A 13,553-nucleotide genomic window follows, 5' to 3' on the forward strand; every position below is an offset into this window, starting at 1 on the left:
TTAATCTTTAATTACACACATCTTGTCACTAATATAGGTTATGCACTTATTCACAATGCAGCTCACTGGCTTAACAGTAAGAAAGAAAAAGAAAAGAAAGAACTGAAAACGCTAGAAAAATGTCTTTCAGTGCCTGAAAAAGAGAAACGGTTAACATTTTGGGTATAGACCCCTTGTCAGACCTGAAACATGAACCCATCTTTTCTCTTTTCAGATGCTGATGGACGGGTTGTGTATTTGTAACATTTACTGTTTTATCACTGCTTTCACAGTTTCGCACAGATAAGAAATAAGCTTTAATTCCCTGTGCCACGTAACGCCAGAAGTGGTGACAGTTGCAATAATTTTCTGGGACTTCCGTATCGGTTCTTCTATTAAAGCGGAACTATTGATTTTTAGCAAACAATGATTCACAGCATCTTTTGTATATCCAGCTATTGCCAGCGTGCATAATGATCTATCTATTGGGTAAACACAGGAAAGGAGCTACTGGTTTTAGTTCAGAATCTTTTTTTTGGCAATAAAAAAAGACAGACTTGCATTTATATAGTGCCTTTCAGGACCACCGGACGTCTCAAAGCACTTTAAAGACAATGAAGTACTTTTGAAGTGGAGTCACTGTTGTAATGTGGGAAACAAATAAATTATCTGGTGATTTAAATTAAACAATGCAAATGACGTAGGAAAGTGGAAATTTAGTGCTGAAAATTAATGACCAGATATTCGAATTAAGAGGAGAAACATAGAAGATAGGAGCAGGAGTATGCCATTCGGCCCCTCGAGCCTGCTCCGCCATTCAATGCGATCATGGCTGATCATCCAAATTCAGTACCCTGTCCCTGCCTTCTCCCCATATCTCTTGATCCCTTTAGCCTTAAGAAATATATCCAACTCCTTCTTGAATATATTTAACGAATTGGCCTCTACTGCCTTCTGTGGTCGAGAATTCCACAGGTTCACCACTCTCTGGGTGAAGAAATTCCTCCTCATCTCTGTCCTAAATGGCTTACCCCTTACCTTTAGACTGTGACCCCTGGTTCTGGACTCCACAACCATCAGGAACATCCTTCCTGCATCTAGTCTGTCTAGTCCTGTTAGAATTTTATAAGTTTCAATGAGATCCCCCCTCATTCTTCTAAACTCCAGCGAGTACAAGCCCAATCGACCCAATCTCTCCTCATACGTCATTCCTGCCATCCCAGGTAACAGCCTGGTGAATCTTCGCTGCACTCCTTCCATGGCAAGAACATCTTTCCTCAGATAAGGCGACCAAAACTGCACACAATACTCAAGATGTGGTCTCACCAAGGCCCTGTACAACTGCAGCAAGACATCCTTGTTCCTGTACTCATACCCTCTCGCTACGAAGGCCAACATACCATTTGCCTTCTTAACCGCCTGCTGCACCTGCATGCTTACCTTCAGCGACTGGTGCACAAGGACGCCCAGGTCTCGTTGCACTTCCCCTTCTCCCAAACTATTGCCATTCAGATAATAATCTGCCTTCTTGTTTTTGACACTAAAGTGGATAACCTCGCATTTATCCATGTTATATTGCATCTGCCATGCTTCTGCCCAATCACCCAACCTGTCCAAATCATACTGGAGTTTCTCGGCATCCTCCTCACAGCACACACGCCCACCCAGCTTTGTGTCGTCTGCAAATTTGGAGATATTACATCTAGTTCCCTCGTCCAGATCATTAATATATATTGTGAATAGCTGGGGTCCAAGGACCGATCCCTGCGGTACACTGCCTGCCACTCGGAAAAAGACCCGTTTATTCCAACTCTTTGCTTTCTGTCTGCCAACCAGTTCTCTATCCAAGTCAATACCTTGCCCCCAATCCCATGTGCCTTAACTTTACACGCTAATCTCTTATGCAGGACCTTATCGAAAGCCTTTTGAAAGTCCAAATACACCACATCCACTGGTTCTCCCTTATCTATTTTACCAGTTACATCCTCAAAAAAATTCCAGTAGATTTGTCAAGCATGATTTACCTTTTGTAAATCCATGTTGACTTTGTGCAATCCGGTCACTGTTTTCCAAGTGCTCTGCTATTACATCTTTTATAATGGACCTTAGCATTTTCCCCACTACCGATGTCAGGCTTACCGGTCTGTAATTCCCCGTTTTCTCTCTACCACCTTTTTTGAACAGTGGGGTAACATTAGCTACCCGCCAATCCATGGGTACTGTTCCAGAGTCTATCGAATTTTGGAAGATGACCAGCAATGCATCTACTATTTCTAGGGCCACTTCCTTAAGTACCCTAGGATGTAGATTATCAGGCCCTGGGGATTTATCGGCCTTCAATCCCATCAATTTCTCCAACACCATTTCCCTACAAATACTGATTTCTATCAGTTCCTCCCTTTCATTAGACCCTATGTTCCCTGACATCTCTGGGAGGTTATTTGTGTCCTCCTATGTGAAGACAGAAAATAACAACAAAATTAAAGGTGCAAAGTGAAAGAGAACTGCGGCCTCCTGACCAGAAGGCAGTGAGGAAACTAAGGCCATCCTTCGGGTCTTCATTTATCCAGCATTTTAATGGCCAGTACGGTTACATTTCCCAGCTGCCGCCTAAAATTCTCATATAGTCACCACTGTCTCCTGAGTTCGCATTAACCTATGAGACTCCATAGTACGGTTTGGCAGCAAAAGACTTGAACTTGCCTCCTTAGTATGTTATAGTTGAAATCAAATTCTCCCAGATGATATAATTAAATAAGTACTCCAGTATTATGCTCAGCTATGCCTTATTCTTAAGGATTTGTCTATAAAACAGAACTCTAAGTAATAAAAAAAAAATACATATTAAAGATTTTTTTCAAACCTTTCAGAATATGGCTGGCATTCTGAGTGAGGGGACCAATATTGACATTTCTGAAAAACAACAGAAAATGCTGGAAAAACTCAGCAGGCCAGGCAACATCCGTGGAGAGAAATTAGAGTCGACGTTTCGGGTGAACCCTTTTTCAAAACTGGAAAGGAAATGAAATAGATTGCAAGGCAGGGCTGCAATAGAACAAAAGAAGTAAAGAGACATAAAGAGGTATTCAAAACCAGACGAGATGGTGATAGGACTAGTGGAGACAAAAGACGGCTCAGATTAGGTGTGAAATGTACTGGCAGAATGAGAGACAGCTGCCATGTGGGAGAGAGAAAAAAAAAAGGAAAGGGGGGGGGGGAAACCCAAAACAAGGGGTGGAAAAAAAAAAAGTATCAGTAAAAATGTAATAGGGGCCAAGGTTATGATCTGAAATTGTTGAACTCGATATTGAGTCCGGAAGGCTGCTAAGTGCCTAATCGGAAGATCACATTTCTGAAGCTTGATAGCAAAAATGAGATGTTAATGTGCAATTTGGTATTAATGTAATTACTTTGTTTTGTTGAGATTGAGAAGATATAGAATCAGATTTACGGCATAGATGGAGGCCATTCGGCCCATCGTATCCCTGTCGGCTGAAAGAGCTATCCAGCCTAATCCCACTTTCCAGCTCTTGGTCCGTAGCCTTGTCGGGTACAGCACTTCAAGTGCATATCCAAGTACCTTTTAAATGTGATGAGGGTTTCTGCCTCTACCACCCTTTCAGGCAGTGAGTTCCTGACCCCCACCACCCTCTGGGTGAAAAAAGTTCTCAAATCCCTTCTAATCCTTCTACCAATTACTTTAAATCTATGCCCCCTGGTTATTGACCTTTCTGCTGAGGGAAATAGGTCCTTCCTATCCACTCTATCTAGGCCCCTCATAATTTTATACACCTCAATTAAGTTTCCCTTCAGCCTCCTCTGTTCCAAAGTAACAACCCCAGCCTATCCAATCTATCCTCATAGCTAAAATTTTCAGTCTTGGCAACATCCTTGTGAATCTCCTCTGTATCCTCTCTAGTGCAATTACATCTTTCTGTAATGTGGTGACCAGAACTGTGTGTGGTACTCTAGCTGTGGCCTAACTAATGTTTTATACAGTTCTAGCATAACCTCCCTGCTCTTCCCTTGCCTTGTTTGCACTCCAAGGTCCCTCTGTTCCTCTACACTTCTCAGTATAATACCATTTATAGTGTATTCCCTTGCCTTGTTTGCCCTCCCCAAATGCATTACCTCACACTTCTCCGGGTTGAATTGCATTTGCCACTTTTCTGCCTAGCTGACCAGTCCATCGATATCTTCCTGCAGTCTACAGCTTTCTTCCTCACTATCAACCAAACAGCCAATTTTTGTATCATCTGCAAACTTCTTAATCACGCCCACTACATTGAAGTCTAAATCATTTGCTATATACTACGAAAAGCAAGGGATCTAATACTGAGCCCTGCAGAACTGCAGCCTTCCAGTCACACAAACACCTGCCAACCATTACCCTTTGCTTCCTGCTACTGAACCAATTTTGGATCCAACTTGCCACCTCCCCTTGGATCCCATGGGCTTTTACTTTCTGACCAGCCAGCCATGTGCGACCTTTTCAAAGGCCTTGCTAAAATCCGTGCCGACTACATCAAACGTGCTACCCTCATTGAATTTTTTGAGGAGGTAACGAGGAGGGTCAATCAAGTTAGTCAGACGCGACCTTTCATTAACGAATCCATGCTGACTGTCCTTGATTAACCCATGCCTTTATAAATGACGATTAATGCTGTCCATCAGAATTTTTTCCAATAATTTACCCACCACCGAGGTTAGGAAGGCTGACCTGTAATTACTCGGTCTATCCCTTAGCTTGACTCTCACCTCTGATTAAGTAGGTTGTGGGTTCAAGCCCCACTCCAGAAATTGAGCACATAATCCTTGCTGGCACTCAAGTGCAGTACTGAAGAAGTGCTGCATTATCAGAGATGTCGTCCTTCAGATAAGTTTTTAAACCAAAGCCCTGCCTGTCTGATGGTAAAGGTTCCATAGTACTATATGACAAGACCAAGCACCAACACTATCAAAAACAGATGAACTGGTAATTCATCTCTACTGTTTACAAGATACTGCTGCATATAAAATGGCTACTGTGTTTGTCTACATAACCATAACTGAACTTCAAAGAAAAACAAAGCATTTGGGCCTCTTCTGATCTACTCCCCCACTGGATTGCCCTGGCGGGAAACTCACTGCCTATTCTCGCCAGGCCGCCTAGGAAAAACTGCAGTCGGGTTCTGATGATGTCATTGGGACCCGATACGCATACGTTAGAAAGGACCTCACCAGCTTTGGGCAAATGTCCATGCTGCCTGCTCAGTTGAGCGGGATAAAATACGAACTTGTAAGCTTCCGGCTGCTCCAGGGCGGCGAAGTGACCTGGGCAATTATAACTGCCCACCCACCTTGATTTCTATTGTTAAAATCGCCCCACTGCCTTTTTTTGGTCAAATAGGAGGGCCAAAAACAATGACATGATTTTACCCTCCCCTGACACTGGCCCAGAACCTAGCAGTAAGTCTGATGCTAACATGCCTGACCTTCTCCAGGGGACACAATATGGGTGTAACATTCAATGTTGGCAGGGGCGGCATATTGGCAGCAGCCGATCCAATATCACCAGTTCCCATCCCCGCTAAAGTTGAATATGTCACCCTATGTTTGTGGTTGTTACAGAGAAAGATAATTGTGCTTTTATTCAGTTCAAAGAATTATGGGGTGAAATTGGGTGCCTTTGTGCCCCCCGTTAATGACCCTGGGGTGCTAATGGGGCGCAAATGGCTTTGTGACCGTGCGCGGCGCTGACACCGACTCCCGCCATACTCGGCGGAAGTTTTGCACCGGCGTTGCACCCCGATCTCCTTCGCCCGGAGATCAGGATGTCATCGCCATGCCCATTGTCCCGGTAGCGCCCCGGACCCAAAATCGACTACCGCCCCCTGCAGCAGCGCCGGTCGAAAACACCAACAGCTGCAGGAGGCGTGCATCGGGCGGCTGGCCGCTTCGGGGGCAATGATTAAAGGTGAGGTGGTCGAGGTAAGTAAAGAAAAAAAACTTACCTTCTTCCAGTTTTTTTCGCGGGTTCCTACCCACAATCAATCAGCTCGGCGCTCTGCTTGAGTGCCGGGCTGATCATCCGGGATCACGGCTGCCTTGGTGGTCCAGGTAGGTACTTTTCTATTGCAGAGCCTGCAGCAATGGTCCTTCCCTTTAAGGGAGGAAAGGAGCCTTTGAATGCGGCAGTGCTGCACGGCCCAGTGTGCAGCGCTGCTGAAGTCTCCGCCCCGCCTACTGCTGATTGCGTTCCACAAAGGAAGTGAAGCACTTGATTTAGCGCTCCACTTCCTTCCTGGAGCGCAAAACCGAATTTTTTAAAAGGTTAGAAACATTCGCGCCTGGTGCTAATTTTCTCAACTTTTAAAAGTTACCGCCCCAAACGGGGCTATAATGAATTTCTCCCCCTATGTGTTTTAATGATCTTCATCTTTGATTTCCAGGCCTCTCAAGAAGGAGCAGTTATGTTACCAAAGCATTAAAAACTCAATGACTGGAAGATGGTCCTGCTACTCAAGAATATTCACATTACAGCCAACACCAGTGATTACATTAACTGCCTTGTTCCCAATATGTTAATGTCATTGTAACTGCTACATCAATAAAAATTCAAACAGCCACCTGAATTGTTGGTACTGACCTGACCCACTTAGATCTACTTTGTCTGCCACCCAGTTTATTCCATGATTTATCATTGTGTCTACAGTAGTGGGGAAAAATTCCTATCATCTGTTAACATGACCCACCCAACGGACTGATGATTAGATCGCTTGTTCCAGCAAATTCTTTTCCCAACAAGTTATTTCAACCTGTGCCTTACACTTCTGAAGTCAGATGAAAACCATATTCATATTTTTTTGAAATGTCACTTATTACTTTGATTTCACCAATCCATTTTCTGATTGGATGATAATCTGGATCTCAAAACTCGTTTTCAGCCAGTAAGGGGTGGATTTTAACTGCTGTAATCTTGGCCCGACACGTGGACAGTAGGTCAGCAAATGCAGAGGAAATTGGGTACGTTTTTAATGATCAGCGATGAAGTTAATAAATAATCAACAAAAGAATACAGAATGGAGCCGACATAGTGGTACTGAGCGTTGGGACACTAACACTCAGAGCCACGGACTGGGGCTAAATGTAGGTTTCATATCTGCTCTAATTGGTTCCTAATTTGAACATAAGACGTAGGAGCAGGAGTAGGCCATTGGGCCCCTCGAGTCTGCTCCGCCATTCAATAAGATCATAGAAACATAGAAAAATAGGAGCAGGAATAGGCCATTCGGCCCTTCGAGCCTGCTCTGCCATTCAATATGATCATGGCTGATCCTCTATCTCAATACCATATTCCTGCTCTCGCCCCATACCCTTTGATGCCTTTTGCGTCTAGAAATCTATCTATCTCCTTTTTAAATATATTCAGTGACTTGGCCTCCACAGCCTTCTGTGGTAGAGAATTCCACAGGTTCACCACCCTCTGAGTGAAGAAATTTCTCCTCATCTCAGTCTTAAATGTCCTACCCCGTATCCTGAGACTGTGACCCCTCGTTCTAGAACCCCCAGCCAGGGGAAACATCCTCCCTGCATCCAGTCTGTCAGAATTTTATACATTTCAATGAGATCCCCTCTCATTCTTCTAAACTCTAGTGAATACAGGCCTAGTCGACCCAATCTCTCCTCATACGACTATCCTGCCATCCCAGGAATCAGTCTGGTGAACCTTCGCTACACTCCCTCTATGGCAAGTATATCCTTTCTTAGGTAAGGAGACCAAAACTGCACACAGTACTCCAGGTGTGGTCTCACCAAGGCCCTGTATAACTGTAGTAAGACATCCTTGCTCCTGTACTCAAATTCTCTGCTCCTGTATTCAAATCCTCATGGCTGATCTGATCTTGGCCTCAACTCCATTTCCCTGCCCGCTCCCCATAACCCTTGACTCCCTTACCTTCTCCCTGCAGGACAATAAAAATTGGAGAGGAGAATCACTCCTGGATAATCTCTAACACCTTCTGCTGACTGGCAACAGAACCTCTTCACAGTGGTCTGAGCCAGGGAGACTGAAAATGGAGCATAATTTACAAGACAATAACGAACACACAAAACTGGATAGAAGTAGTGATTTTAGAATGCTTTTTATTTAGAATCTCTCTTATATTACAGTAACATAATAATAACACTACTCCTATCATCACAGTAACATAGTAATAGCGCAACTCCTAAAATCACAGTAACATTATTCATTTAATGTTAAGTAATTCATGGAAACTTTGCAGGATTTGAGGTGGGACATTGAAAAAGTGGTCAGTCCACAGGCAAAGTGGAGGTGAGGTACTATAGTGCATCAAATCCAGGCTTTCTTTTATTTTCGTAATACAGAATGGATTGCAAAGGGAACTACAGACCCATTAGTCGAACTTCCATTTCATGTAAAATAATGGAATCAATTATCAGGAGTATACTTGAAAATTATGGGCAAAATTGGTCTTCAGCAATAACGAAAAACGGGCGATAGAAAATCGACAGCCCGTTTTACACCCGCCCCCACCCCAAAAAGTAAATCGGGCTGTCAGATCGTATCCCATTTTGCACTACTGCCGAAGACCAATATCACCCCCTATCTGTGGAATAATAGCCTAGTAAGCAACAGTCGACATGGATTGAGAAGGGGAAGATCCTTTCCCACCAATATCAACTTCTTAGGACCGTAGAAAGTCCTATAACATAGTGGACCTAGACTTATAAAACGCATTTGGTGAAGTTCTACATGAAAGGCTATTCGTTGAACTCAAAGCTATGGGAATGCATGGTAAACCCTGAGAATGGATAAGAAACTGGCTAAAGGTTAGAAAATAATGAATGCTCGTTAGAAGAGTTATGTCGGGGAAGGTGAAAGCATTGAGTGGGGTGCCCCAGGGACCACTATTTATAACTTATATAAATGATCTGGATTCAAAAACTCATTGCAAAGTGGTTAGATTTGCAGTTGATTCCAAACTAGGAGGGGTAGGGGAATCAGAGGTGATAGGTCAGAAATTACAGACTAAATTGGACAAAATATGTGCGTGGGTACAATAAGGCTGGATAAAATTTAATGCAACCAAGTGTAAGGTACTGTACGTGGCAAAGAAAATAGGTGACGCACATATTCCTTAAATCAAAAGAGACCTATGAGTCTTAGTAGACTCCATGCTCAGCATAGCCAACTAATACAAAGCAGTGATCAACAAAGCCAACAGAATGTTGAACAACATAGCCAAAACAGTAGAATGTAAGTCAGAGGAAGTTCTGATCAAGCTGTACAGTATTCTGGTCAGCTTGCAGCTTAGAGGTGAGTCATGTTTGTTATGTCCGTGTATAATCAGACACAGACTGCGGAGAACGGTACAAACGGTGTTTACTCAACGTGGCTCAGACTGCAACTGAACTGTACAGATTACTACTCAACATTATATACAGGTGTGGTCACTGCCGGTACTACAGTATACATGAGCTGTAAAAAGTAGTTCTCCCCCTTAAAGGTACATACATTACAATTCCTCCCCTTTTAGATTAACAGTACCATAACACTCATTTAACAATTAAATATCAAACTAATTACAATTAACACTTTTAACATGCAACATTAGCTGAAAATAGTCTATTTATAAATTCAGTCTTTGGGGAGGCTTCCTGATCCTTTCTGGATAGCGCCTTTCCCGAGTGTCTTGCTCTTGGTGCGGAGGCGATTCTGGCCTACTGTCGTCGGTTGGTTCATCAGCTTCTGATGCTACTGTTTCTGGGGTAGATGCTACCTGTACGTCAGGTTCATCACCAGGTACGTATGGGCGAGGCATGGGGTTGACTTGTTCCTGTGACTCTAGGATCTGGTCAGCATGGCGTCTCACGATGCTCTCCCCAACGTCCACTGTGTACATTAGTGGGCCCTGCCATGTGCATATCGTTCCTGGCTGCCATTTTTCTGTTCGGTAGTCGCGGGCCAAGACTGGTTGCCCTACATTGAAGCTCCTTGTTGGCTTCTCATGGATGTGCTGGAATTGCTTACTCTCAACATCTCTTCGTACGTTTGGTCTGAGCAAATCCAGGCGAGATCTTAACCTTCGGTTAAAGAACATCATGGCTGGGGCCTGGTTGGTGACTGCATGTGTCGCATTCCGGTAGGCGAACAGCAAATTGTGCATCTTGTGCTGCAGCGGAATGTTGTCATTGTACATAGCCTTTATTGCCTTCTTAAAAGTTTGTACGAACCTCTCAGCCAATCCATTTGAGGCTGGATGATACGGGGCGGATGTGTAATGCCTTACCCCATTCTTTTTCAAGAACCTCCGGAACTCTTCGGACACAAACTGTGGTCCGTTGTCGGAGCAAATCTGTTCTGGCAAGCCATTCCTGGCAAAAATGGTCCGTAGGACTGCAATAGTTTCCTCCGTGGTGGTGGAGGACATTTTGATGACCTCAGGCCATTTCAAGTGCGCATCCACGGCTATTAAAAACATTGAGTCCATGAATGGACCAGCAAAATCAATATGCACCCGTTGCCATGGAGATGAGGGCCACTCCCATGGGTGTAGAGGGGCTTGTGGTGGTGCATTTTGGACTTTCTGGCATCTGGAGCAGCTCTTGGTCAGGTCCTTGATTTGTTTATTGATTCCCGGCCACCACACATAAGCCCTGGCAAGGCTTTTCATTTTCACCCCTCCCAGATGACCCTCATGAAGCTCATTGAGCACTCTATCCTTTAACTTGGGTGGAATTACCACTCGGGATCCACACATCAAGGTCCCCCGGCACACTGACAGCTGTTCTCTCCTTGTCGAGAATGCTGGCAACAGTGAGTCGCCATGTGCTGGCCATCCCTTCACCGTCAAATCATATACCCGAGACAGTGTCGAGTCATTTCGGGTTTCCTTTTCGATACAAGCGTTAGTTACCGGTAGGTATTCAACTGTAGACGAATGGAATATTTCGACAGGATCCACTGCTGGTGCTTCCTCCGCAGTAGGCAGTGGCAGGCGTGATAGCCCATCAGCATTTCCATGCTGTTTTGTGCCCTTATATTCAATCTCATAGTGGTGCGCCCCTAGAAAAAGTGACCATCTTTGTAGTCGTTGCGCAGTCATCACCGGAACGCCCTTCTTTGGATTAAAAATGGAGACAAGAGGCTGCTGATCAGTCAGCAAGGTGAATTTCTGCTCGTGCAGATAGTGATTGAACTTTTTCACTCCCCACACTAGGCTGGGGGCCTCCCTGTCAATCTGGGCATAGTTACGCTCGGCTGAGGTTAGTGATCGTGACGCAAAGGCTATTGGCCTCTCTGAGACGTCCGAGAATTTGTGCGACAGCACCGCTCCAATGCCGTAGGGTGACGCATCACATGCCAACCGAATTGGTAATGCTGGGTTGTAATGGGCCAATACCTCTTTCGATGTGATTAGTGTTTTGCTCTTCTGGAAAGCTCGTCTACATTCGTCACTCCACTTCCATGGCACCCCAGTTTGCAGTAGGGTGTTCAGTGGGTGTAGTATTGTAGACAAATTTGGCAAGAACTTATGGTAGTAGTTTACCAGCCCGAGGAACGACCACAGCTGTGACACATTTTCCGGTGCTGGAGCCTTGACTACAGCCTCAATCTTCTCTGGGGACTTATGTAACCCCCCTTTATCGATAACGTGGCCACAATACGAGATCTGTTTTCTAAAAAAACTCGCATTTGGGGCGGTTAGTTCGGGGCCCATATTCCTGCAATCTAGTGAGCACCTGCTCCAGGTTGGCAAGGTGATCACTGTCATTTTCGCCTGTGACCAGGATGTCGTCCAAATAACACTGGGTCCCTGGTACCCCTTGCAGGACTTGTTCCATTGCCCTCTGCCAAATAGCCGGAGCTGATGCTACCCCGAATACCAGCCGGTTGTATTGGTAGAGACCTTTATGGGTGTTGATTGTGAGGTATTTTTTTGATGCTTCTTCTACCTCCATTTGCAGATACGCCTGGGCCAGATCAATCTTAGTGAAGCGTTTCCCTCCAGATAGTGAGGCGAAAATATCTTCAATCCGCGGAAGTGGATATTGTACGGTGTGAAGGACCGGGTTCACTGTTACCTTAAAGCCCCCACAGATGCGAACCTTCCTTGGTTCCCCAGGCGTGCTGCTCAATGACTTTTCATCACAGGGACGATGGGTGTAGCCCACTCACTCCAGTCTACCTTGGACAGTACACCTGAATGTTCCAGAATCTCCAGCTCTGCTTCGACGGCTGGGCGGATCGCATAAGGTACCGGTCTGGCCTTAAAAAATTTTGGACTTGCGTTTTCTTCAATTTTAATCGTCGCTGTCATGCCTTTTAGTGTTCTGAGTCCTTGCTGGAACACTTCTTTCGCGTCAGTTAGGATCTTTGACAGTCGCCCAGGTGTGACGTCGTCATCCTTTTTGTCAGCCACAGTCAGTGCCTGTATGGAATGCCAATCCAGTTGTATTTTCCGGATCCATTCCCATCCCAGTAATGGTGGTCCTCCATCTTGCAATACATACAGGTCTAGTTTTGGTGTTTCCTTACCGTTATATATAACTGTCACCCTTATTTTTCCTTTGGGGTAGACTTTTTGCCCCGTGTACGTCTTCAAAATAATTTTTGTGTCTCTCAAGGGTATGTGTGAGAATAGCCGCTCGTAGTCCCGTCGGTTTATGACTGTTAGGGCTGATCCTGTGTCCAATTCCATCTTTACCTGGACTCCTGCTATCTTGAGAGTGACCCAAATGGTTCGGTGATCCTCCGTTGTGATCACATTATGTAGTTTCAGACAACTCAGTTCCCTGCTTTCGGAGTCGTTATCACTCTTTTGTTCGTCTGAACTATTCTCCGTTATCTTATGTACCTTCTTGTACTTTCCTTTGGTCGGTTTCTTATTGCTGGTTTTCTTTCCCGACCTGCAGACTCGTACTATGTGTCCTACTTTTCCACACTGTCTGCACACTTTGTCTTTGAACCAGCAATCATTCTGGTCGTGTGTTGTTCTGCCGCAGCGATAGCACTTCTCTGTTCCATATGACATTTCATTTGTGCCATATTCTTGCGGTCTCTGTTGTATCTCTGCAGTGCCCCGTGTTGCTGCTTCATATGATACCGCAATGCTGAAAGCCTTTTCCAGTGTAAGGTCTTTTTCAGATAAAAGCCGTTTCTGGGTTCCTTCACTTTGAAGCCCACACACAAACTTGTCCCTTAAAGTATCTGCTAGTCCCGTTCCAAACTGGCAGTGTTTCGATAGCTTGCGCAGTTCCGTTAAATACTCAGCATTACTTTCATCTTTATGCTGGTTCCTTTTGTGAAACTTAAATCTTTCTGCTATCAGCAGCGGTGTGGGGTTTAAGTGGTCCTGTAGGATTGACACTATGTTTTCAAAATCCTTTTCTACTGGCTTCTCTGGGGTTACTAGGTTTCGTAGTAAGCCATACATTTTTGCACCCATTGAATTCAACAATACCAGCGCTTTCTTGTCATCTGGCACTTCATTCGCCTTGCAGTATACTTCTATGCGTTCGACATATGTCGTCCAATCTTCGACTTCATTGTCGAACGCTGTGATACTGCC

At 44.7% G+C, this 13,553-nt stretch overlaps 1 protein-coding gene across 5 annotated transcripts in view; it reads left to right on the forward strand.

The window, feature by feature from the left end:
• mtap (methylthioadenosine phosphorylase) overlaps positions 1-6,587 on the forward strand; it is a 293,107-nt gene extending 286,520 nt beyond the window's left edge. For all 5 annotated transcript variants that reach the window (XM_085984024.1, XM_085984020.1, XM_085984008.1 and 2 more), the window contains one exon: positions 6,411-6,587. In XM_085984024.1, the coding sequence (XP_085840150.1) occupies positions 6,411-6,449 (39 nt within the window). In that variant the 3' untranslated portion in view covers positions 6,450-6,587. The remainder of the gene's footprint in view (positions 1-6,410) is intronic.
• Positions 6,588-13,553: the final 6,966 nt, after the last annotated feature.

The sequence above is a fragment of the Somniosus microcephalus genome, chromosome 1, assembly GCF_052327205.1.
Source record: "Somniosus microcephalus isolate GS21.2 chromosome 1, FLI_Smic_1.0, whole genome shotgun sequence".
NCBI lineage: Eukaryota > Metazoa > Chordata > Chondrichthyes > Squaliformes > Somniosidae > Somniosus > Somniosus microcephalus.